Source organism: Pagrus major, chromosome 4 (genome assembly GCF_040436345.1).
Source record: "Pagrus major chromosome 4, Pma_NU_1.0".
Lineage (NCBI taxonomy): Eukaryota > Metazoa > Chordata > Actinopteri > Spariformes > Sparidae > Pagrus > Pagrus major.
In genome coordinates, this window is record NC_133218.1 from 4,549,568 (window position 1) to 4,575,716 (window position 26,149).

General features: G+C 39.2%; 2 protein-coding genes across 2 annotated transcripts in view; both read right to left on the reverse strand.

Annotated features, from left to right (window-relative positions):
- trip4 (thyroid hormone receptor interactor 4) overlaps window positions 1-6,344 on the reverse strand; it is a 90,819-nt gene extending 84,475 nt beyond the window's left edge. Inside the window, exons 1-11 of the mRNA XM_073464447.1 lie at window positions 6,189-6,344; window positions 3,718-3,899; window positions 3,353-3,483; window positions 2,969-3,190; window positions 2,801-2,879; window positions 2,600-2,705; window positions 2,232-2,447; window positions 2,009-2,132; window positions 1,557-1,750; window positions 1,233-1,357; window positions 997-1,088 (exon numbers count right to left, since the gene is read on the reverse strand). Coding sequence (XP_073320548.1) covers window positions 997-1,088; window positions 1,233-1,357; window positions 1,557-1,750; window positions 2,009-2,132; window positions 2,232-2,447; window positions 2,600-2,705; window positions 2,801-2,879; window positions 2,969-3,190; window positions 3,353-3,483; window positions 3,718-3,899; window positions 6,189-6,268 — 1,551 coding nt within the window. The 5' untranslated portion in view covers window positions 6,269-6,344. The remainder of the gene's footprint in view (window positions 1-996; window positions 1,089-1,232; window positions 1,358-1,556; window positions 1,751-2,008; window positions 2,133-2,231; window positions 2,448-2,599; window positions 2,706-2,800; window positions 2,880-2,968; window positions 3,191-3,352; window positions 3,484-3,717; window positions 3,900-6,188) is intronic.
- A 2,187-nt stretch (window positions 6,345-8,531) lies between these two features.
- Window positions 8,532-26,149, reverse strand: part of chrna7a (cholinergic receptor, nicotinic, alpha 7a (neuronal)) — a 30,762-nt gene continuing 13,144 nt past the window's right edge. The window contains exons 5-10 of the mRNA XM_073464757.1: window positions 24,717-24,796; window positions 19,222-19,389; window positions 18,924-19,118; window positions 10,382-10,468; window positions 9,926-10,035; window positions 8,532-9,235 (exon numbers count right to left, since the gene is read on the reverse strand). Of these exons, the coding sequence (XP_073320858.1) occupies window positions 8,699-9,235; window positions 9,926-10,035; window positions 10,382-10,468; window positions 18,924-19,118; window positions 19,222-19,389; window positions 24,717-24,796 (1,177 nt within the window). The 3' untranslated portion in view covers window positions 8,532-8,698. The remainder of the gene's footprint in view (window positions 9,236-9,925; window positions 10,036-10,381; window positions 10,469-18,923; window positions 19,119-19,221; window positions 19,390-24,716; window positions 24,797-26,149) is intronic.

Sequence of the window (26,149 nt, forward strand, 5' to 3'; positions counted from 1 at the left end):
CTCTGGATGTCTATAAAAACACAATGCGCTGTCGAAGATGTCTGTGTGTTTAAATTTCCATGATGATGTTTTACTGCCTCTAGTGTTATTGTAATAGTTGAAACTGAACTGCAATTCCAATACTATTACATGATGACACAAAATTAGGCGTTCAGTTTTGTTAAACTTAGGGGCTTTGTTACGTACTGCCAGCTGAAATTATGCTTTAGCACAGCCTCCAAGAGCAGAAGGACTGGACAAGCCACATTGAAGAGGAGGATGGAAATCATAAGAGCTCCAGCAGTCAACAGAGAACAACAACAGCAACAGCATCAACAGACCACCAAGTCAACCCAAAGCAAAGCAAACATTTCCCTGTTTTGTTGCAACTACAAAGCAACCACTGATGCTCAACTCAAGAAAATAAAATCCTACAGGTCGCATGTGGTAATAAAAGTAACGTAGCAAAGCATCACAGTTGATTTGTGTAGCATCAATTCACATTTTTATTCAAAGTGGCAATGTGTAAAGATTGGCCACCCATCAAAGGTCGCTCTAAACAAATACGAGGCAGCAAGGTGCTCGTTATACTCTTTGCTGTAGCCGTCTCTGGCTGTAGCTACTAGCTGCCGTTATCAAGTTAGCTCAGTTAGTTGTGGAGCAGTAACTGAGTGTCCCAATTAACTGACTATGGTCTGTCTGAACCACAACATCAAATCACTAGGGCAGTCACCATGGGAAACTGGGCACAGCTGCCTCCCAGTGAAGATGGCTGGAGAGCAGACTGGGACCAGACACAGATCGATGTAGGCAAGTTTGAAGACAGGGGATCCAGTACGGACGTGATTTAAAACAACGGCTCAGATCAGGACTATGACTTCCAGACCTGAGCTTCCACCCACATCTCTGATTTGCTCTGTGATTCAATTAAGTTGTAATAGTATGATTTTCTCAACTGAAATTTAGTACTTATACTTAACACTTCTATGTAATATGGATACGCAGTATTTCACTGACCTGTTGTCTGAACTGCTCCTGAGACAGGCAGTCGGTCACGTTGACACAGCCCAACAGGCAGCCAGTGGGGTATTCTTTAGGAAACTTGGGCTCTGCACAGAAAAGGAAAACAATTAAAGAACCAACACGCAAACATACAGACATCATATAAGACTTGGTGGGGACTGTTTTCAGGGTGTGTGCATTTCAATTACAGTGCTGTATGTAAAACAGCTTGGGGCAAATACCATGTTTACCTCTCTTGTAGATGTGGCGGTACATGGCCTCCACCTCAGCACACTCCTGAGGGGTGGGCTTCTTGGCTGCAGCAGCAATCCAAAGACGACCTCGGTGGGATGTGTACCATGTTCGCCCCTCTACCCTACACACACACACACACACACACGCACACACGCACACACGCACACACACACACACACACACACACACACACAAATGCATTGTTCTGCTACTTACACACTAGCCCAGCCAGAAAACAAGTCTCTATAAGAGTATTTTAGGTTAGTGCTGTGGTTTTCTTTATCTCCTGCAGCTCATTTGGGATTTTGTTTCCTCCTTACCTCTTGATGCCTTTGACCAGTAGTGAGGCCCATGGCTGGTGCATGCTGAGGCACCAGCCCCCGTCAGCCATCTCCTGAAGCTCTTTGTCTTGGAGCCGCAACCTGGAGCGATCTTCTTTTCCCTTTTCCTCTGCCAAACTCTTTCCCAGCTCCATGTTTCTCTTGTTGTTGGCGCCGCATCCAACATCCACCCACTAGAAAAGTGCATTCAATGACATCATTATCAGCACAAGAATCTCGGTCATCACCATCTGCACAGTTTTAATGACGGAAAAAAGATCTATGCAAACTGTTAGCCGTCAATTTCAACCCATTTTACTGATGTTCCAATCAAGTTTATATATGTACAAATGAGTCTAAAAAATTATATTTTCATGTACAGTTTTGAAAATGTACCACAAGGTGGCATCACTGCTATGTCTAGTATATCCAGTACATCAGAAATGAACAACCTCTGGTGCAGACTGCATTATGTTGGGGTTGACCAGGTCTCTGCTGCTCTGCTTTCCACCTTGTCTTTCAGAATACTTTGGTGATTTTGAGTCGTTACTCATAGACTTGAGGGTCTCATCCAACCTGCAAATGATTGCAAATATTTTAAAAGGTGTTTAGCGTGACTACACAACATACATCTGTCCTTGCAGCCTTGATTCAAGCCATGTCACATTATCTTACTTGTTGTAGTATTCATTGAGGTGTGTTCCCTCATCAATCACTTGTCGACCAGCAAAGTCTAACGTGATCTTCCTGTCCTTGCGAGAGGCATGCCGAAGCTCTCTGAGCTCCTCTTCCTTTTTCCTCAGCTTGTCTCGCTCACAGGGTGACAACCACTGATTGGATTCGGTGGCAAAGTAATCCGACTCATCATCCAGAACCTGCGTTCTCCTGACACTGGAGTTGAAGGGGACAGTAAACAGGTCAGTGTAACCATCAGGTTTCATGATTACCTTCTACAGTCATCGAAATGTCCAGTTGAAGTGTTGACACTGCACACCAAGCAGTAAGCCTATCCTTTCTTGTGAAGCTGAGTGTTTTTATGATACCTATTCCTGTCGTATTCCAGCAGTTTTTCTTTGTGCTGGACAGCCTTCTCCAAACCGGCCTTCATCATGGCCTCCTGGTGTGGGAGATAATCTCTTTCTCCAGCGTCTGTCACCAAAATAAAAATAAATTCATGGCATCAACCATCATCATTATTATATAGATTTCAGTATTTAATAATTCTGACTGGTTTTGACTCTCACCTCCCATTAGCTTCTTTCTTAGTTTCTGGCTTTTGTTGGAGTCTCGTTGCAGGATCTCCTGCTCCTCTCTTGTGCAGACCTGAATCCGAAAAAAATGAGAAAACAACACTCATAAATAAAAAGTGGACTGAAAAAAAAGGTATCTAAGGGTTCAGAGGACTTACGTACCAGGTTTCCACAGAAGAGGCAGGGTCCTGAGCCCTCTTGCTCACACACAATGCGACCACAGCTGATGCAGTTGTTGATCAGTTTGTGCTTTTGGGCAAGGCACTCACAGGCATATCGACCTGGGAGTATAACAGCCAGCCTGTCCTGTCCCTCTTTATTATAGAGATTGACAAACTTATTTTTTTTCTTTGTTGAAGAAGACGTGCTAGTGTTTTCTTGGGCCTGAGAAAGTTGTAAATGAAGTGAGGAAACAAAACGAGATGAAAGAACAAATGAATCTACAACTGAACTTAATGTGTTGCAGTTGTACTCATGAGAATGAGAATTACCCTCATAAAGAAGGTGATGAGAAGAGAACGACTGTTTAGATCGATGTGTACTCACCCTCATCAGATCAATTGGGGTTTTGACTGGCTCTGGCTCAGGTTCTACTGGGCTCGCAGTCATCACTTCCTGTTTGTTACGACCCTTACGTTTGGACTTTTTCTGGGTATCTTTGCTCATGTCTTGTGAATCTACAAAAGGAGAGAAAATTACCTTAAAAAAATACTGCAGATATCCCATGAGAGAGAAATTTAGATATCTCAGCTAATTAGATTTGCATTCATGAGACATTTAATCCTTAAAATATATATTTATCTGCAATGTTCAGTCATGCATGGTATGTAAAAGTAAGGGATTTTATGTGTAATCTAAATCAGAATATATTCATTGGCAGACATTAGACATCCATTTATCTATTTATTTACCTGGTGATGAGAAAGATTCCTTAAGAACAAAAAGATTTGCGTTGTCTCCAGTCTGTCTTTGAGTCTTCTTCCATCTGATCAGGAGCTCATCTATAAAGTGCCCTTTTCTCCCATCTGTGCCCTGCAGGAGGTCTCCCACATACTCCTCAATCTCTTCAGCCTTTTCAATGGATAGAATGTATCTAGACAGCAGGATAATTTAATTAGCATCTAATTAAAAAAATCCTTTCTTATCAAAATGGATCTTAAAAAAGAATTAAGACCATAAAACATATGCACCGCCTTTTCATTCCCAATTCTGTTTTTATGTCTGTGTGGCTTCCGGCAAAGTGGTCTGATTATGCATCCCTTCATTAATATTCAAGAATTGATTTGCTAAGGGTGCTTACTTTAAGACTTTATGGATTTTTAAAAAACTTCATGAGATTCTTCATGTGTACTGTATATTTTCTTTCTTTCTCTTTGATATAATTGTGGAGGTCTTTTGCAGGCTTTTGTAGGTTGTCTATTACTTCTCAAATCAGGAAATTATTGCGTGACTGTTCATCTCAAACTTTCCTATATCCAACTATATTCAAAGCCATCTGTGCTTGAAATAATGTCTACATTTGGGCTGCAACTAACGACTATTTTGACTGATGATTAGTCTGCTTATTTTTTTTCTTGATTAATCGATTAATTGTTCAGTCAGAGCCAAAGGTGACCTCTTCATACTGCTTCCATTGTCCATCCAACACCCCAAAACTCTTCATTTACTGTCATGAATGACAAAGACAAGCCGCACATCCATCCATGAAAGAAGCTGGAACCAGCAGATGGTTGACATTTTGGTTAAGAAAATGACTTAAACATCAAATAAAGTCTGAATTGAATTGAAATGAAATCGACTACCAAAATAGCTGGTGATTCATTTTCTTTTGATTGACTAACCTATTAATTAAGTAATCCTTGCAGCTCTAGTCTACATAGAATAAAAAAAGAAGAACTGTGAACACACAAGCAATGTGTTGTGCATATAAGGCCTATATACATATACTTTTTTTTTTATTTTTTAAATCTTTCAGGTGCTGGGTTATTACTAGGGTTTGACCAATATGGCTTTTTCATGGACAATACTGATTATTAGATATCAAGCAGACTGAAAACCGATATTTGGGACTGATATTTATTTGCAGTAAAAAAAATTCTTTGTGTCAAAATTTCTAACAACCAGTGACGAAAGAAACCTAAGTACAATTTACGTAAGTAATGTTCTTAAGTAGAATTTGGAGGTACTTTACTTGAGTATTTCCATTTTCTGCTATTTTATACCTCCTCTCCACTGCATTTATTTAATTTAAATTTGAATGGAGTTACTAGTTAATTTGCAGTTTCAGATTATTCAGTTTTTATAGGTTATTGATTGTGACGTGTTACCAATCAGATATTGTTGTGGGCGGGACATTGTGTGAGAGGATGTTGCATCAGAGCCAAAGCAGCACATTTATTAAATTTTATTTTTTTTATCTGCAATCTGACAGAAAAATCACTGATACCAACGATCGGAAAATGCTGAATATGTGTCCTGGTCGATAATTGGTCTACCCCTAGTTATGACTAACCAGAACCTGCAGATAATTTAAGACGTTCATGTGCTTCTGTGAGATTACATGTTGAAAACCACATTGAAAGCCACATTGTATCCAGGCTGTCCTCTTTAAACATTAAAGTGTGTTAAAATGTCTACCCTTATAAAGCATTACAAAGTACATTTTTAAAACGTGATCTGGACATTCATGTGACACAAACGACACAGATTAAGTAGTTACATCACCCAGGATGTCACCTTTAAATAGAAATTTAATAAAGTCTGACATGTTGGGAAAATAATGCATTATATATTTGTTTTTTTTTTGTTTTTTTTTGTATCTTTCAGGTGCTGGGCTGTAACTAACCAGCACATGCAGATATTTAAAGACGTTGGTGTCCTTCTGGGAGATCACAGGCTGTTTCTGTAAAATGTTTACAGTTACCTAGCCTCACAATTCATTACAAAAGTCAAGATTAAAACATAGTCTGATATTTGACGTGACATAGCAGTGACAAATACACAGAAAGTACGTCACTCAAGATGTGTCACCTTGAGAAGTGGGATTTAATATCCTGACACGTTAAAGAATCAAATCATTGACGGCTATCTAAAAAATGGCTAATACACCTGTCAAACTGTCTACCTGTCACTGACAGATTAATACCAAACTTCATTAGCCTGTAGGTAGCTCTATCAAAGGAAAGCGGAACATTTGACAAACACACATAACTTTAATTGACACTATTGATATTTTGATAAGTAGACACAATGGGAAACTTAAACACAATACATTACTTCCAAGCTAGCCGTTTTATCTGCTACACTTGTGCATGGTAACGTTAGCATGTTGGCAGACAGTCTGTCACTTCAGTCTGATTAAACCAGCGTTAACATTTCTTACTGGACGATGTCTTCACACGCCTCCAGTCCGAACTTGTGGTGTAGCTGGTCCACACACCACTGCAGCAAAGCGTCCGACATTTTACCAAATAAAAGACTTCACACTCAGAGCTCAAACCAAAGATGTACCGGTGTGTCGTGTCAAACCAAAACCGACCGCGTTTCCAGTCGGAGACATAACAAAGGCGCACACACGGTGACGGCGTAACGGCAGAGAACCCCGTCCTGAAACAGGCCATGCTGTGCTTTAATTAAGGTTCCTCCCAGTGAGCTGTTATTCTGTCTTCTCAACTGTTCATGACATTTTTACACGATAAAATCCCTTTATTAGTGTATTTCTGTGCACAGTTCAAATGTATTTGAAATAAAATAATCAAAAGGAAAGCAGCAACTCTCAAAATGAGGAATATGGAGCCATGAGATGTTTTATCCTGAAAAAACATTATCTGAATAGTTGCCAATACATTTTCCGTCAGTAGAATAACAGATTAATCAACTAATCATTTCAGCTCTATTTTTATATACTGTTTGGTAGTGTAATTTATAACAAAACACAATATTTTAAAAGTTTTTCATATGTTTATGTGCAAAAAAAAAGATGATTGTTGTGAAAAGTACAATGTTTACATCTAAATTTGAAGTGGTGTTAAAAGACTCATAGACAAATGCCAGAAATGTGGACAGTACTCAAGTAAATGTAGTTTGTTACATTCCACCATTGGAAACTTTACAGTCCCATTGTTTACCACCAAGTCAGTTTTATTCATGTTGGCTAAGTTCACATCCGTGCTGTTACTATGCTGATAAAAATCTTGCTGTCAGGAGTTGTATAGATGATATTCTGTAGTTGACGTACAGAGCCAGTACAGTATCATAATGAATTTGACAGCACACTTATTAAAAATGTTATTAAAATATTTGGAAATCACGGCAGGAATAAAAGCTGCAAATGTTCTCCCTTGAGGTCTTATGTCCATCATAAGATTCTCGTCATGAGTTATACAGACCCCAAACAGTTTTTCAGTTTTGTTTTTTTTAATCTCTTATGTTACTTTTTTCACATTTTTGGATATAACTGTGTATATTTATATATCTCACATTTATTCTTGCCTCAATCTGTATTTTCTGTAACGGTTTGCAGTTGCATTTTTTAAGAGCAGCTTTCTCTTTCAATACAGTTTTTCTTTCACTCAGTGGAAAAAAGTTGCAGTTAGATGTAGGCAAACTGATGACGACTCATGGTCCGTCACAAAATTCTACAAGATTTGTATTTGTGTATAATTTGTGTTTTACCTACCAAAAGTACTTTTTGGCTTCTGCTGGCTGACAAACATGAAGAAGAGGGTCGGGGTTATTATTTGCAAGAAGGAAAATGTGGAGAGAGCAGAAGTATACTTACAAAACACAATTCTCACAGCAAGATACCATTCAGTATGCTGTCCCATTTTTACATAGAAAAAAATTCATTTATTTGTGAAATTGTTGACTGGACAAGAACAAAAACATCATACATTGAAATTAAGTGACTTGAAAACCAAACTTGACCTCATAGTAATCCTTTAGTTATCACAAAATGTTAATAAAAGTAAGTGAGAAACAATAAGTAAGACTAAGTGACAACATTGTTAAACTGAGGTGTTTGGTTAAAGCTTCAGACAATAATCAATAATAATTTGTATTAATATAAAGGTGATTTACAACATCATAACATTACATTGCATTACATACATTTCAACATACAGTGGGTATTAAGCTTTATGTTTTTACAATTTAGTGTAGATCCTCTAATAGATACAGTGTAATGAACAACAATACAGAGGTAACATCACATAACAAACCATGACTACAATGTTTTGTGGTATTAGTCATAAGTCATTTTTTAAAAAAAGGCAAGAGCTGGTCATTTTCAAAGCCAGGTCCCCAGAATAAAATGTTGGCAGTGTACATTTCTGCAAACATCAGATACGTTAAATTTGTACTTTTCATACCTATCATATCAACATTTTCTTCTTTCGTGTCAGGAGGGTGATGATGTCACAGTTGTGCGAGACAGCTGCCAAATGAGAGACCACAATGTTGGTGAAACCACTGGATATTTTTAACAAGACGTTGGGACATTTTCCAGCTGCGTTAGTGGCTAACAAAAATGGATATTGTATGAGTATTTTTTAACCAAACCACAACATAAACCTGAAAATGTAAACATAAAGTATCGACATATCTGTGGTTTGCGGTAACGTACATGTCAAACATTTATTCTAGTGATTGGTTTGCATTTTCATCACCATTATATATGTAATGCATAAAGTTAAACTATTTATGCATTACACAGATTTTGCCTCAATCTGACTTTCCTTTAAGTATGGTTAAATATTTGGTGACGTACAAGTCCTATATTAGTGGGCCGTATCAAATTTACCCCACGTGTTATCAAATGATTTTTGTGATAAGAATGATTATTGGTATAGGCTTATATTTTTTTTTTGGAGCACTTGTTTCATGGCAAAGGTCTTAAGTGAAAAAGTCTTTGGAAATGGCCTCGACAAAGTTGGGTGCTGACATGAGGATCCCGATGGTGCAGAGGATGGTGAAGAGTGAGAAAGCCATGAGACAAAGCCTGTCGATAACAGACGCGGCAAATTTCCACTCGTTGCACATGGACTCGTCTTCGTCTTGGTCACGGAAGCGTTTGGCAATAAAGCGCACCTCGTCCAGGATTTTGGCCAGCTCTGGTTCCACGGTGGCCACCGAGGCGCCGTGACCTGTGGCGAGGAGCATCTCCTCCTCACCTGCTCGTCCCACCAGCCGTCCACAGAGGACGCCGGAGTCAGGCGAGGTGGCGGCTGTGGAGTAGCTCTCCAGGCCACGGACGCCGACATACAGCATGTTGCCGTTGTTGGATTGGGAGGCTGAGGCGCTGGCACTGAGTTCAACGCTGGTCAGGCTGCTGCGTGTTGCCTTGTTGTGACAGGCTGAACGCACTCGGTCCTCACCGGGGCGCTTCATCCGCAGGAACCAGGCGCACCAGTTCAGCAGGATCACACGGGTCTTTGGGATCAAACAATAAAGACAAAAGCAACAAATGAGTGAGGCTCTTATTAACGTTATATCAAAAAATAAATGAATCGACGATACATCCTTTAAAGAACATACAGCCAGTCCTCATCCTTTAAATCCAATTTCTTTGTGTTACCACAAGGATGTTGGTAGGGCTTTAATATCATGGTAATGGTGACAATAAAGAGGTAATAATTAAGTGATATCATGTTCTAGATTAGATTAGAAAATACTTTTTTGTCTACCTTTTGCATGCATTAAGGCAGAATTTGTCTTTGCTTGCTTGTGCAAAAAAGGTACATTAAACGCTAACGTTTTTCATGTTATTATATCAGGAAATTACAGTGTGCAAGACGTAAAAACATGTATAGAAACACACTGGCCAGACTCTCAGTCCTTGTGGTAAATTTATGTGTGTATGTTTTTAAAATTTCATAAGTAGCTAATTAACTTAAGCACATTTCAACACCATCTGTCTGGTGGTGAACCTCTCACCACATCTCTGCCTGTTAAAGATACAGGTGGAGACACAGCCTTACACAAGCAAACACGCATTAATCTTGAGCAAGTGTGCACAGTTTATCATAATGTACTCCACAGTTTTGGCAAGAGGCAAATAACTAAACTGGTGTCAGTGGATCATCAGCGACAGAAAATGGTGTAATATGAAACGACACTCACCCACTTCGGCATCTTGCCTCCATCAGGGTCATGGTGGTGATATTGTAAGACCAGAACTGTAGCAATTACTGAGAGACCAACGATGACCATGGTAGTGGCAAAGTACTGAGCTGTGTGAGGAAGAAATACAGGGGACGGTAAGAATGGATACAGAAAGTTGTGTCAAATAGGCGACATTACAAAGAGGATAAAACAACCAGAGTTCAGGATGAGAAAAAACTCTCAGTCTATGACTCAATTTATGTCTCAGAGAAATGTAGAAAAGCTACTTCTTCATTTCACTGTTTCTGATCTCTACATTAAAAATCTAAATATTGGATGGCTCGTTTAACTTAGTTTCACTGTGATAAAAGAGAAGCCCAGATGAAAAATGACTACACACATTTCCACCCGTGTCCTCCCCACTGATAGCAGCTGACACCCGTAGCGACTGCTTTTAACTTCAGCCAGGCTTACCTATTAAAGGCACGGAGTCGGATGTGGCGGGCATAATCTCTGCAACCAGCAGCATGAAGACAGTCAGGGAGAGCAGGACTGTGATGCCTGGAAGAAGGAGACCACATCTCAGTTAGCTCCTCACAACAAAAATATTATTAAGTGCAAAGAAAAGTAGTCAACACAGTTATGACAGGCCCACATGGCTCTCTGATGCTGAAATCTGCCACTTTCAAGTCCACTTTAATTGGATGTTACATGACAAAAAGAGACAGTCACAAACATTTTCCACCCTTAAAAATACTCTGTAATAATATGCAGAAGACGAGGGCTTTTCCTGGATTTTAAAAATGAACACTCATTGTTTTATTCCATTCAAGTGTTGTTTTGTTTCTGTCGAAGTCCTCCAGTTCGTGACAGCTTATATTCTTATGCTAATTTTGCCTTGTTTCAGATTTCATGCTGCTCTTTCACAATGTGTTCTTGCACTGCAGCCAGAAGTGAAATAAAATCCCCCCAAAATCAGAATTGCAAAGCTTTTGAAGCTCATAATGTGTCAAAGTCGTCACTGCAGCACCAGAGAGTGAACAAGCAGAGCACGACAAACAGGTATCTTCATAATACCTGTGAGCAGACAGTACAGTGTGAGTTCTCACTAATGAGCTGACATCGCTAAGCCTTCCTGACATTCTGAAAGACTGAAGTTCTCAGCAGGATTAAGAGTCACATCGTAGTTAACTGCAGCCATGCTGATGCACATTTGTCACCTCTGAAAAACACTTAACAGCTGCCTTTATGTTGAGTTTCTTATGAGAAACTAGTTGCTCGATATGCACCAATATGAAAAGATGAAAGATTATAATGCAAAAACAAAGATGCTTAATATAATTTATAATTATTAAATTCCAAGTGAAGTTCGTTGTTTCAGTGCACTGATGTAATTTTGGACAATAATTCATTGGTTGCATTACAGACAACGATATGAGAGTTCATACTGGCAGAAAAAAGAGTGGTGCACAAGGAACAATCTAATAGTCAACGAGAGCAAAACCAAGCAGCTGGTTGTTGATTTTAGAAAAGAGGAGGCAAAAATACACCACCATCTATATCAGTGGAGCTGAGGTGGAGCAGGTGAACAGTTATAGGTTCATTGGAATTACCATCACTGAGAACCTATGTTGAGTCCGGTTCTGCTCTGAGGGTTCTGCCTGTTAAAAGGCATGTTTTTCTCACCACTGTCGCCAAGTGCTTGCTCTTCTAAGAGACAACACCCCGACCTGTCTGTTCACCCTGCTGCTGTCTGGCAAAAGATAAAGAAGTATCTGCTGCCATACCACCAGACTACAGAGCAGCTTCATTCCCCAGGCTGTGAGACTCCTGAACTCATTCTCAACGCTCCATTGTCTAAAACAGAAGTAGCAGGACTCAAAAGGACTCAGACTTTGCTTCGTTTTTTTAAACCCTTTTTTAAAAAATGACATTAAATTTACCTTGTACCTAAAGTTTACTGTTAAATTACTGTTAAATTGCCTGAACATCCTGCCATCATCACATATCTTTGTCACAAATGTTTGATAACCACAATAGAGGGATCACTGCAGAAAATGTGTGTATATCAGGGCTCACATAAACGTAACTCCATTCAGCTCCATTTTACACTGATGTAGGCAAATAAAGCCTTACTATTTGCACAGCCAGACACCTCATGGGGAAATATGCTTTTGCTTTGTGATTTGGATGAACCGCTGTTTTAAACAGACGTCTCTGAAACATGAACACAGTTCTGCTGATGAATCTCCTAATATAAAAATCCTTTACTAGCACTGATATAAAAATATAAATGCAAAATGCAGAGAGAGCGTGAGAGTGAAGATTCACACACTTTAATATTCCTGTTGATCCGTCTGTGTGTTTTTATCATAATCCTCATGACAGTCCAGCTTCATTTAAACTAAATCTGGGAATAAATGCTGCCGTGAAAAGACATTTCTCAGTGAGGGTTCACCATTCTGAATTAATAATGTCTGGGTTGATCTACTGATATAGAGTAGATATGCCAGAACACATACATTAACAGAGACACTCACACACAGTGCAAACAGGGAACATAACTCGTGACGTACGCCTGATGTACGTTGTGAACGTCAGTATATGAAACCTGTTCAAAAACATTTTTTAAGGAGCATAAAGACATATGTAGCAGCATATTACACCCCACATAATCATCTCATATTTACTTATTCTGTCTCTGAGCTATTCACACATCAGTGGGAATGCACACATGTACACGCACACACACACGAGCCCACACATCTGGTGTCTTTAATGAAGGAATCCAGCTGCAACGCTAATGATTCCAGGAAGGCACAAACTGCATAAATCAACGCCTCCACTTCCCCTACACCCTCACACATACAGTGATACAGAACACACACACATAACTGCAACGCCACCCACCCTCAGATACTGTCTCAAACAAGTGTGTATAATTTATGTATGAAATGAGCTCAGACATTCGAGTGTGACAACGGAGATAAGATGAAACAGTTTTCTCGGTCCACTGACAGTTAAGTCAGTCACTCAGTGCTGATTATCAGATTACTTCACGAGGCCACAGAGGAAGTGGATTAATGAAAAAATCATTGTTTTTCATGAAAAGGCTGATTACCCAGGAGAAACACGAGCTATGATATTAATTTCTTACAGATGATGAAAAATTGAAGAATAATAGAAAAGATTCACTCTGTGTTGAAACCACTCGGGATGAAGAACATTTAATTTGATTATAAACTCGTTCATTTTTAGTTGTATTCTTTAAAAAGTGTTTTTTTTTTTTTTCAACAGTGCACAGTCATCAGAGTAAGATTGGAGTAATATATGAGGTTTTGAGCATCAATAAGGCTGCAAACAGCACTTTGCCATGTAAAGATATAGTGGAGTCTCTGTGGGGTTGTGATCTGAGCGTCTCTGTTCTTTGTTTTGGTAGACTGGACAGCTGCGTTCATGTTAGTGAATGTGAGTCCCTCTCTGTCCTCCTGCTTGTCTGTTTAAAATGGCAGCCAGGTCACAAACAATAATACAGCTAAACACTTGTTGTATCTGGGAACATTTGAATTTTGAAATAGGCTATGTATTAACAGAAGCTTGATTCATATTTCATCAGCAGTGCCTCGGCTCAAAGTTTGCTCTCATGCTGCATTCATGTGCTCCTCGGATAGTCCCACTTCCTGACTTGGAAGTCGTTCTTCTGACTTCAGTGTGTTCACGTGTGTCAAGTCAGAATGTGGGAGCAACGTGGACGATGCATTTTAGCGCTCGGAGTGTTTAAACAACACATTGACAGATGCTTCTGGTATTTGAGTGACAGGGAAGAGCAAAGGAAACGGATCATGTAATCATGAAATCTACTTCACAAATATCTATGTTACCATCAACCCAATGTTTACTTTCCTCCGCCATGATTTAGTGTCATATGATGTCAACTCAGCAACATTTTCTCTGACTTTCCGAGTTGTTGCTCTGACTTGTGGGGCTGTTCATGTGAATCTTCCGAGTCAGAAGTATGTTTATCCGATTATTTCAACACCACATGAAGGCACTATGAGATTGGCGAGCTGTCTGGTGAGAAATGTCCTCATATTACAGCTAAACAGTACATTTAAATATAGGTCTGAAACATTTTAAGCGAGAAAAAGGCTATGTGGTAACAGAATCTTGATTCATAGTTGATAAGTACCAGAGTATTGGTTCATATTTGAGCAGCACAGCATCATTTTACAGTGTGATCTGAGATACATGAGCCTTCGCTTCAAAGCAAGAAAAATGGCGGCTGACTAAATAGACCACTAAAAAGTTTTAGTTGAGGGAATAATGTGTTTTGGTCTGAGATGCTGGTGCTGTACTGTGATACCAAGTGGCAGTGAATGTCGCATATTTCACCTTTAATATGAAATCACAAAATATACACTGGAAATAAATGCAGCTTCAAAAATAAGCTTCAAAAATAATGAAAACAAGGCATTTCTTGCTTGTAATAAGTTTAAAAGAAAATCTGCCCATAGAACAAGTGAAAATTGTCTAAAAACAGATCTCACTATAACTCACTGACTGCTACTTTCTCTGTGATTGTATCTCATATTAAGTGTAATAAGATATTTTGACTAAAAACTAGGCAAATATACTTCATAAGATTTGGGGTTTTTGCAGTGTAGCAGCATTCAGGATGTCATTTTTGCAGTAATGGTAACATTAACATTTGAGAAAGAAGAGTAAGAAACTAATGGATTTCAGGAAACTCTGTCACCTCATCAACACTTGATATGGAGCAATATATGAAGTCTTATGTACATGAGCTTTATCAGGATCTCAGCAGCTCCTATGAGTTTAGAGCAAGGCTGGATGAATATATCAAATACACCTGGATGTTAGGCTATATAGTGAGCTATGTATAAGAAAAGGCAGCCAGCCAAACTCAATTTGACATTGAAATCCTCTTGTAGGACTAGTAAAGTATGTATAGAGGGGTGTTTCAGATTCATGTGGACTACAAATTTGAAATACTCTCCCTAGCAGCAGCCAAGGGGCACAGAAGTGGGCCAGCGGAACGAAATGCACCTGTACTTTGGCTCGCAATCATTTAAATTTAATGCAGCTTCAGGAAGAATGTAAGATGAGCTGACAGGATAAGAAAATACTGTACAAACAAATCTGAATGGATGGACACAAAATAGTGTTCTAAGTCAATCACAGTGGTCATATATGGAAGGAGGTATTTCTGTACTGACTGTACAGCATCTTCCAGTGATGTATTTTTCTATGAACTACATCCAAGGAGACTTCAGAAAGTATGCAGACTGAATGTTTTATTGTCTGCTCTCCAATAACTTACCCGTCTTTTCCTGTTAACCTTCAGCTGTTGTGAGGGAACTATTTGTGCCTCGATCTACTACTGACATCGAGTGGCCAGTGTTTGGTTCTAGTTATAGTTGAAGTAATTGGTGTTAAAGGGTCACTATGTAGTTTTGGAGAAGAAATTAAAACTCGGAATTGTAATATTTACAATATTAATGAGGTAATTATAGTAACTCAGAAACATTTTTTTTTCCATAACTGAATAAACAAGCTGTTCTCAGAGGAAAATAAGGTCCCAGAACACTGTTTGAAGCTAGAAAGGTGGCAGGGTCCGCCAAATATAAACAAAGTAAAATAGTATGAAATTGTGTTGTCCTTTAAGGTCAGTTTGTTTATTTTGTTTGACAAAGAGAGTTTGTTTATTTAGTTTGTTTAGACAAAAAAAAATCGGTCAAAACTACATAGTGCACCTTTAATTCTGTCAGCTATTTGTTTTTAATTAAGTCTTAGTGTTGTGTCAAATGTCCTTGTTAGTCTTTATCTATTCAATTGACCTCATACTTTGTATGTGTTAATCATGTAATCTACTGAGTTACTTTTAAAATCTTAATTAACCCCTGAGGGCAATTTGAATCACTATCTAAACCTTTCATCTGTATTTTAGTAGCCGATAAGGTTATCCTATCACAAACGGGCCAATGAAAACGCTGACATACGGACAAAAAAACACAAAACTGTGCAGCAGGCGCAGGTTTGGAGAGGTGACCATGATCACTGAGCAGAACAGAGGAGGAGTCCGAAGTCATTTAGACCGAAGATTTGGAGAAACGGAAACTTCTCTGATTGAATGCTGCTATTGATAATGCAGAGTAATGTTCGAGAAGAATACTTTGCATTTTTTACTCAAGTATCATTTTAATACCAGTATGTTTACTTTTGATTGAGTAATATTTCTGTAATGTAACTCACCACTGTGAAAAACAGGTTGAATGATGAAAATGCAGTTTCAGAGGGTGTAAGTCTAATGGCATTAATTGAAAGAATTCATTCAGATGGATTTTGATGCCAAATCAAATCAAATCAAGTCAAATCAAATCAAATCAAATCAAATCAAATGAATTTCGATGGTAATGTGAAGGACAAATAAACACAGCATGTTCATGTCATGTAAAACCACTCCACTGATAAAACACAGTCTATAGTGTAATATTTCTGTCTGCACTTATTTTTGTCAATGACAATAAAGGGGGATTTTTGGTTAAGTTTGTATCATCTAAACTACATGTCAGTCTTGTCTTTTCTCATCAACATCATTACATGTTGGTATAGTCACAGCTGGTGTTTGAGGACGTTGGTTGCTATCTCACCATCATTTTGTCTTAGTTGCTGGAAAAAAGGTCTGTGACAAACATATTTCATCATAGTTATTGTAACGAAATTATCGTTTGAAGCAGCAGTACAACTTCTTTTTTCTTGAATAATTAATATTGGAAAAGTTACTAAAATACAACATCTAACAGAACAAAAGCCCTGCAACAAATATGACCTACTTATGAAAGTTCAGCTTTTGTTGAGAGTAGATTTTTAGCTTCTTGTATGTTAACTTAACTATAAGGATCATTTCATCCAGGCTGTACTTTGTGGAGCAGTAGTGTTGGTCTGCATTATTACCTCGAGCATAGATGTCATGTTATCAGGTCACAGTTTATTACTACACTCGATATCTCAGAAGCCTGCTGACACAGTTTAAATGAAATTTAAGTGATAACATGTTCGGATCACGGGAAGAGATGATGTTTCGGAACCTGTTTTCAATTTTCTCAAGAACTGGTGCATGCATTTAAGTGAAAAAATGTAATTCAAATTCATCCGGCACATGGATGGAGTGATGTTTATCACTCTGCGTACATTGATGCATTGATCCAATCCAGCTCCTACTGAGAATAAAAAAAAAAAACGAATTTAGTGGAGCCTTGGTGGAAGTATGTGGTCTTAAATTCTTTAAAATTTAGCAGTAGTTTTCGACCTTTTTTATATAAATATACAGATGAAAATCAAATTAAAGCAAAAACCTGAATAAAAAAGGGAGAAATAGAACAAATGCAGATGCTTTCATACAGTTGAGAAGCCTTTTCCTGTAATGGTTTGGATCCACTTGTGACCTTAGATAGAAGAGTTGCTGCAAATCAAACAAAAGTTATTCTGGGTGATGGCTGCATTCACAGGACGGAAGGGCTCACTGAATAGTTTCATGAGTGTGAAGATAATGTCATGTGCTCTGACCTTTGCAGGTCTCAACACCTGTGGGAGATTTTGAAAAGCGCTCTCTACATCCATCATCAAATTGTTGCACTATATGACAGTTGCACTGGATTGTATCGCAGTGTCGAAGCCTTGCTGTTTTTCTGGACAATTCAACTGAAAATTGTGTACTGCAATTAAAGAAATGTTCAGTATTGCCTACCTTGATCATCGTGTGATCACTCGATCTTGCAAATATATCTTGTCAGGCTTCAAGCTAAATGTTAGACGTGGTTTAGGTGTGACAACCAGTGTGAGGAGCAACTGCTTGTTTGAAAACAACAATGGCGGCTCCTCAAGAGGTTGGCGTACCTGCTACAGCAGTTATATCAGATCTGGCGAGTGTATTTCATTGAAAGAAGGGCAAAGAAAGGCATTGAAGGCTTTCTCCATGCAAAAGATGTTTTCGCTGTTCTCCCGACTGACTTCAGTAAGACTGTATTTACTAAGTGGCTCTCCTACTGTCCTGTGATGGTTTTAATTTATACTTTTTCCATGAAGCAGGGCCAGACAAGGGATGAACAGTATGTTTTTATGTATGTGTGTAGGTGTGTGTGCGGGTCTGTCACTGATATGTGGGTCAGCAGTTAAGGTTAGAGTTCGGCAACCGTGTTGGGCAAGTTACTCAGGAAGTGGAAAAATTTACTCTTATTATTCCATTAAAAAGTAGCAATATTACTTTACTTATTACTTGGTATCAAAAGTAATTAGTTAAGTTACTCATTATATTACCAAATTACTTTTACACAAGCTTTTGTAAGAGCTTTGTAAGATCTTGTCCACTTAAAGTCTCTCCACAACGTGTCCTACTCTGAAATCCAGTTCCTGTTCTTTAGCCGGAGTTCACGCTGCTTCACTGGCAGTAGACTTCTTATTGTCAGCACCAGTGTTTTTTTTTCGACAAGTTTGACATTTTTGTGCTGCTGTATCAGATGCTTCAATAATTTACATGTTTTTTTCATGCTTGAAAGCATTTACTGCTCACACAGAGTCTGCAACAGACCACAGTGTTCTTTGACTGAGACAACCTTCAGCTTTTTGGCTCGTAGCCGACGTGACATTCCGCGCGTTTATGTCGTCGTAAGAAAGCCTACCTAAGACAAAAAACGAATTGCATTCGAGCAACGCAGTAACACTGTGTTACTTTATATAGTAACTGTAATATTATCACTGATTTTGAAATTGTAATCCCTTACACTACGCGTTACTGTAAGTAATAATATTACTGAGTAATGCGTTACTGCCCAACAATCGTAAGATACAGAAGTAGCGTAGTGATTAGAACCGATATCATGATGTTTATTTCTAAACCTAACCAAGTGACACTGATTTCTCGTTCAGCAGTTAAGCTTAGGTTTAGACAAGTAGTCATTATGGTTATGGTCTCCAGGAAAAGAATGTAAGTCCTAACCCAGTGAGATCTTCTCTCCAGAGTCAGCAGGCAGCAGGAAGACGAGCAGAGCCAGAGTGGAGATCAGGACACACGGGATGAGCAGGTTGAGGCCGTAGTAGAGGGTTCGTCTCCGCATCACCACGGTGAAGGTGACGTCAGGGTACGGCTCCGGACAGCAGTCGTAGAAACGCTCGTTCGTCCGACCTGGAACCTCTGGCAGACAAAACCAAACACAATCCACTGAACCCTCATTTCACACGTTCACACATGGCACTAATACTTCTAAAATCCTCTGCTCTCCACAGCTCCCTCTTACCGACGAGGTCCCACTCTCCGTTGGCGATGTAGCCAGTGATATCCGCCTCCAACATCTTCAGGTCCAGAGACCAGCCCCCGTATGTCCAGGAGCCAAACTTCAGCTCACATTTCTGGACATCAAAGGGGAACCAGCGCACATCGATGTGACAGGTGCTCTTGAAGATCCCTGTTGTGGTGAGAAACATGAATAGACTGAGACAGATCACAGAAACACGTCCTTTGATATTTACTGTGCTTCACCTGTAGGAGGAAGAGAGAGCGACAGAAACAGATGGAGTGATATTTCGAGCACTGATGGAGAGCTCATTCAATTACTCTGGAATAAAGGATGCACATGGAGAATAAAAAAGAGAAATGACAGCTGGAGAGGCAGCAAGAGAGGTTTTACTCTGCAAGATAGGGAGTCAAAGTGCCATCCATCCTAACAAGAGTACAAAATCCTATATGACAATGAGATGAAAGTGGCCGGTGATTCTTCAGGAGAGGCAGGCACCAAACTAATTCCCATCCATTTTTAAGAAAGATATGAGACGTCGGCAGTAAACAAGGTCTGTCCTCTCTCTCGGTGCCATGAAGATGATAAACCTCAGCGGGGAATGAATGGAGATGTGGAGCTGATGAATAGATCGACTGCAATGAACTGCAGTGACAAAGACAAGTCATCAGGAAGATGAAATGATTTGGGACGGTCAAATCTGAATACACTCGCTATTTATCGCATTTGGTGTTGAGCTCAAGCGACGAATTACTATTTTGTGCCAATGTGGCGTTCAGTGGGGGTTGATTTGGACCAAAGTTGAGAGGCAATTTGCGTGTGACAGAGCCAATCAATCCAGAAGAAATTCAATGATGGAGCTATTTACGCTGGTATTGATCAAGATGCCGAGGCGAGGCAGGCCAGCGTCGTCCGGGAGATAAAGGGGGAAGAAGAGCCGGCCAGGGAGAGCAGGAGGGCCTTCTGCTTCATGCATGTGTTTGTATACAAATGGTTTTTACAGAAAGTGTCGTAGATCTTTTAAGACCGCACAGTGTGGCAGTAGTGGGTCAGCTGGAGTTTGATCAGGAAAAGTGCATCACTGCTCAAGGAATCATTAACAGAGTGATAGTGATGGATCCATGTATCGAAATTAAATTACTGGGATAAGACCACTGAACTGGCTTTCTTTCCAAGAGTTAGATAAGAAGATGAAAACCACTCTTAAATACAGCATGTCGGTTGAATATAAAGCAACTATTGCTCCTCTGTAAAAGTTGAAGAGCATTTGGCTGCAGAATTTAGATGTCTTAAGTTTCCATAAGAAGTAGAGCCTCTGCAAGACTGTTGAAAAAGTGTGATATTTTGAATCACCTGCCAAAAATCTTTAGTGCTGCAGATGTCTCGTCTTTGCCTCCTTGATACCAGCTTTCATTCTTGCTCTTACATTGTGAAAGCAGCAACCCATATTTATATTTCTTGTTAGGCTGCAACCTCTAGTGACCACAGTAATTGTAACAGCAGCAAAGGAGGAAGTCAGGTCAAGAGTATAAAGAGCGACAAGGTACGCATTGGGAAGAGGACGGGGAGGATGGCTGGGTAACACAAACACAAGACCTTCAACCAGGAGACTGCTGTTAAGTGTGAAGACACATATGTGTGTTTGAAATTGGACTTATTTTAACCCAAACCATGATGTTTTCCTTCACCTTACTAGATAGTTTTAGTGCCTAAACATAACCAAACTGTGAACATATGATGAAGGTCCAGTAATCCTGAGCTGGTACGCTGCAGCGGTCATGTTGTTTGGTGAACGGTGATATATGTTGTGTTGGGAGTCACTGGCGATCGACCTATTCAGTGTTTAAGCATGAGTATGTGTTGAATTAAACATGTGTTTTGTTTGCAGAAAAGCAGAATGCTGACATTTTATTTGGGCAACTGGGCTGTGGACAGAGCCGGTCTAGCTGTTTCACCTGTTTCCAGTTTTTATGCTAAGCTGAGGAAAGCTAATGAACAACTGCTAGCTGTAGCTTTATATCTAGTTTACCAACCTGAAAGTGGCCAATCCTCTTATCTAACTCTCAACAAGAAAGTGAATGAGTATATTTCCCGAAACACCAAACTACAGTATTTCTTCAGCAAAAAACCCTGAAGTTATAAGAGAAACCTTTTGGCATAATCAATCAGCATTTTGGGTGGATTTCTGCCAAAACATTAAATTTAAAAAACAAACAAACAAAAAAACCAAGGCTGAAAGAAGAAGCACACACAATTTAATACAAGCTAAAAACAGCAACAACAAAAAACAAACCTCTCAGGATTGTGCAAATAGCTTTCGGGAAAGAATTCAAAGCTCCTTTCCATGAAACTCTGCAGCAGCTGTTGTTGTCCTGCTAAGTGAAAATCCCCAAAAGAAAATACAGCATAATGTTTACACAGTTTATCATATTTATACAGCATAATGGTGGGAGCTCTCTGAATATAATCTTATTAAATAAAAAATCCGCCTGCATATTTTGAGGAAATGGCAGGAGCCGAAAACCTTTTTTTGGGGCAAATTAAGTCAATATATTAAAATGATGAGTATGACTCACACTTTCATTAAACCATGATACAATGCTGATACCACAGTAAAGTTATTGTCCTCTGATACATTAGGCAAATATTTTGATGCAAACTATAACAGGGAAAAGATAATGAGGGGGTTTGTGCTGGAGGATCAAATATTGTTGTTGGATATGGCCCACTGCTGTACAGAAAGTCACCTCGAAGCTTAAAACTGGTTGGATGAGGCAGGATGTGGAGCACACAGTTATGGTTAAAGCCGTTAATAATCTGCAGCAACTAATGTTTTGTCATAAAGCGTGTCTTCATTAGAATAAGAAGAAGTGGTGGCAGTGGAGATGTTTACATCCAGCTATTAACTGTCCCTAATAGGCCAGAATAGTTTTGGGGGTTGTGTCATGATTTGGGTTTTTAGTTTTGTAATTTCCACTTCCTGTCTTTGTCTGTTTTCCCGGCCTTTCTTGCATACACCTGTGTCTTATTAGTTGATCACGTGTGTGTAATAGTTTTTTGATCATCAGTCCTGCTTTCATCCTGCGTCTGCACCCTGGTCCGTGTGTGTTCAGCGTGTTCCTGACTTGTTCCACATGGTTTTATGGTTTGTTCTCCATTTTTGTATAACTCTTAAGTTTTCTTGGTTGCCTTTTTGTTGTTTGCCTTTTTGGATTTTAGACTTTGGTTACCAGCTTTAAAGCTTGCTTTTTGTTCCTATACCTGCCCACCTCTGTGTGTGTCTTGCATTTGGCTCCATTTTTACATAAACCTGACAGGTTGCTTACACATTTCAGTGTCATACTGCCACATCATATATAAAATTATACATCCTTAAAACATCATGTTCACATGGAAATCAAGACACACTTATTTCGTCATTTAGACCGGAACATTAGAACTAAACTTTATCAGGTCCAATTTTGTGACTGGTTCACATGAGTTTTCTTCATTGCACAGTGGAGACAAAAGTTCACAACAAAGCTGTAGAATTCTTGACCAGAGTGAGTTTCTGGCAACGATTATGTACAAGTAAATACCAGGACTCAAGGAGTGTATTCTTCGTCAGCCCGAAGGGGAACGGGGTCTGGGAGACCCAGCTCATCTGAGTAGATTTGTGTAAGGAGAGCCTATGCACATTCCTTTATCTAGATTTGTATAGACTGTATTGTTTTAAAGCACAAGGTGAATTGAAAACTGGGCTTCAAAAAATTCCTTCACGTTCGATTCAGTGGCTTGTTCAGATGAGTTTTATTCAATGCACCAGAAGAAGAAGAAGAAGAAGAAGAAGAAGAAGAAGAAGAAGAAGAAGAAGAAGAAGAAGAAGACCACAACAAGGCTACAGAATTTCTTCTGACCAGAATGAGTTTCTGGCAGGGGTTAAATACAAACCAACACCCAAAGAGTGTTCATTTGTCACTCCCCGACATCTGGGCGGCCCAAATCACATCTCTGTCTGAGTAGATTTACATAGGAGAGGCCTATGTAAATTCCTAAATACACAGTTGATTCAATGCAAAAGGTGAACTGAATACTGGGCTTCCTCACAGATTATATTTTAGTGTGACCAAGATTGCTGTTGTAATGGGAAAAAACCAAGAGGAAGAGCGGCTGAGAAGTCCCATACTCCAACATTAACTCAACTTTATTTACTGTATATAGCACTTGACACAACACAGTTGATCCAACGTGCTTTAAAGCACACATAGGAAAACAAAATATCAAAAAAGTGACAAATACAAGAGAGGAAAAGGAAATAAGAGTGACAATGCAGTAATCATACTGGATATACTTTCTATACTTTCTCCAGGTCAGAGGTACAGAGAATCAATCTGAGTTTGGAGATGATGTAGAGTTGCATGAAGCTTAATTTTACTACTTGATTAATTTGCTTGTCAAATCTCAACTCAAGATGAGGAGAGATAATGTTTGTCAGGTGTTGAGGTCCAAATAAAATAACTTCAGTTTTATTTTCATGGAGCTGGACAAAGTTTGCAGCCATCCAGGATTTGATGTCCTGAAGACAGTTATTGAGCTCGGTTAGTTTATTATAATCATTGGGCTCCAGGGGGAAGTAGAGTGTGTTTACAGGTCTTGGGGAGTACAACAGTCTGTATTTGGTCTTTTTCTTATTCTCTTTTTCTGTGTAATAAAAAACATTTAGCTATGTGTTAATTGGTTATGATTTCATTTGAAAGACAGTCTTTTTATGCTGCTTATATAAATGTAGCTTTGTAAATCAGGTGTTACCCAAAACAAGAAACATCTTTGACTATTTGGAAGTAATTTGTGTGTTTAAAACAAAAACAAACAAACAAAAAACAAAAAAGCAGAGGAAAGGAGAAATAATCCAGCAATTGACATTTCCCATGAGTTAACATCTGTTTTGGTGTGATGATTGTGTTGTCACAAGACCAAAATTGTCTTGTGACAACACAAAAAAACATTTGGTTAGGGTGAGGGAAAGACCATGTTTTGGCTTAAAAATACCTGTTTGGGTCACTACAAACCAGCTGGGAATTGCTCTGATGTCTCCTTAAAAATATCGAGAGGTGTCACACTTACAAATGTTAAAACACTGATTCAAACTGCATCGCTGGCCTGGCAGCCTTCTCACCTCTAACTCCACCACCATCCACTCTACCTCCTAATATGACAGTTGGGTCATAAACATGTAATGTGAACATAATATGGTTTTATAGAAATGCAAATATGGTCTGAGCCTATGACATGTAAAATTGTGAACATATCAGTGGTTTGCAAAAACGTTAACTCCCAATATGTTATCCTGGCGACTGGGCTGTTAAGTGTGAAGGCTAACTGAGACTCTTACCTGGAGGTACATAGGAACAGTAGCCTGACGAGTTGACCAAAATGTTGGTGCCGAAAGCAGTAGGAAATCTTTCATTAGCACTGCGGACAACATGGAGCTGCATTAGCGGTAGTACTGGGACTCTTACCTGGAGGTAAGTAGGAACAGTAGCCTGACGAGTTGATCAAAATGTTGGTGTGGAAAGTTGCATCAAATCTTTCATCAGCACTGCGGACAACATGGAGCTGTGTTAGTATTTTAGTGGCGAGTTATCTGCAGCCAAAGCACAGCAAAAGGATGCCACACAAATTTAGATAACGCACAGACAGATGTTGTGGAAAAATACAAGTATTACTCCAAGTCATTATTGCAGCAGGTACGCAGCACATGAGAAGGCGTAACTGATGCAACATTTCCCTGGAGACGGTTATTCAGTGGTTACCCTCATTCTCCCCTGTTACCCACAATTCACTGCCTCTAAATGAACTCCCCAGAGGTTGAAGCACGGTTGAACCGAAGTTGAAAGAGTTGCTTCAAACAGAGAAAAAAAGCGTAACTTGCAGCAGCGTCTAATTCAAAGAGTCTCATATCAGGGCTTACTCAGAGGGACAATGACAAATGAAGAGCAATGCTTTTTCCCTCATTAGTTGTTGGGGGGGCAGAGTGCCTCTAATGTGATTTGTTCAGATCTTTCTTTTAAAGATTGATTAATGGTGATCTCTAAAGCATTTTCCATTAGGGACATATAATAAAATGCTCTTTCTCCCATCTTTTTAATACAAGTTTATTCATTTGTCTAAATGATTTATTGCTCCAAAGAGAAGCCCTATACTCCGCTGCATATATTTACACTGCAGAGCATCACTAACCTTGAAGTGTAATGTTACTGCCTGAAGAGCAGCTTACCTAACAGGACGAGCCGTATCAGTGCTGCATTGTTTCATTTACAGAAATTAAACCTTTCTTTTTAACAAAGAAATGCATTCACTTTGTGCATATTGATCTTTTACCTCTTTTACCCAACATAAAGGCTTAGCTCTGAAAGTGAAATCCAAGTTTTTGTTCCGAAAGACATTTTTGTTTAGTGGAAAATTGAGGTTCATCGACCTTTCATTCCCTTCTCTCTGCAGGATATCCTGTGACAACATGGGGTCTGATGCTTTGCAGACCTGAAGAAACAACAGCTGAATATTCCAGCACATTCTGACATGAAGCCACCTGAATTTATTTATTTCATTCTGGTGGCTTTCATGTTGTGGTGAACTAAAGACTGTTTTCCACACCGGCAGGAAATAAAGCTGTTGTTTTGAAGCAAATATAACAGTTGTCGACTGTTTGTGTATGCCTTCGTGGGATAATTTATGCTGTCACTTAAAAATAGTGCACCGTGCCAAAATACTGTTTTGTCATATTTCACTGATTTGAGACTTAAAAACACTGGCTTTAAAATTTAAATCAGGCTCATGATGTGTGTTTTCAAGGAAGAACTGGATGTTAGTAGCAACTTTAGTAGCAAGTAACCCAACAACATACTGTAAAGGCACATCTTTTCCAAAAGTTAAAAGTTAATGCAATGAGCCT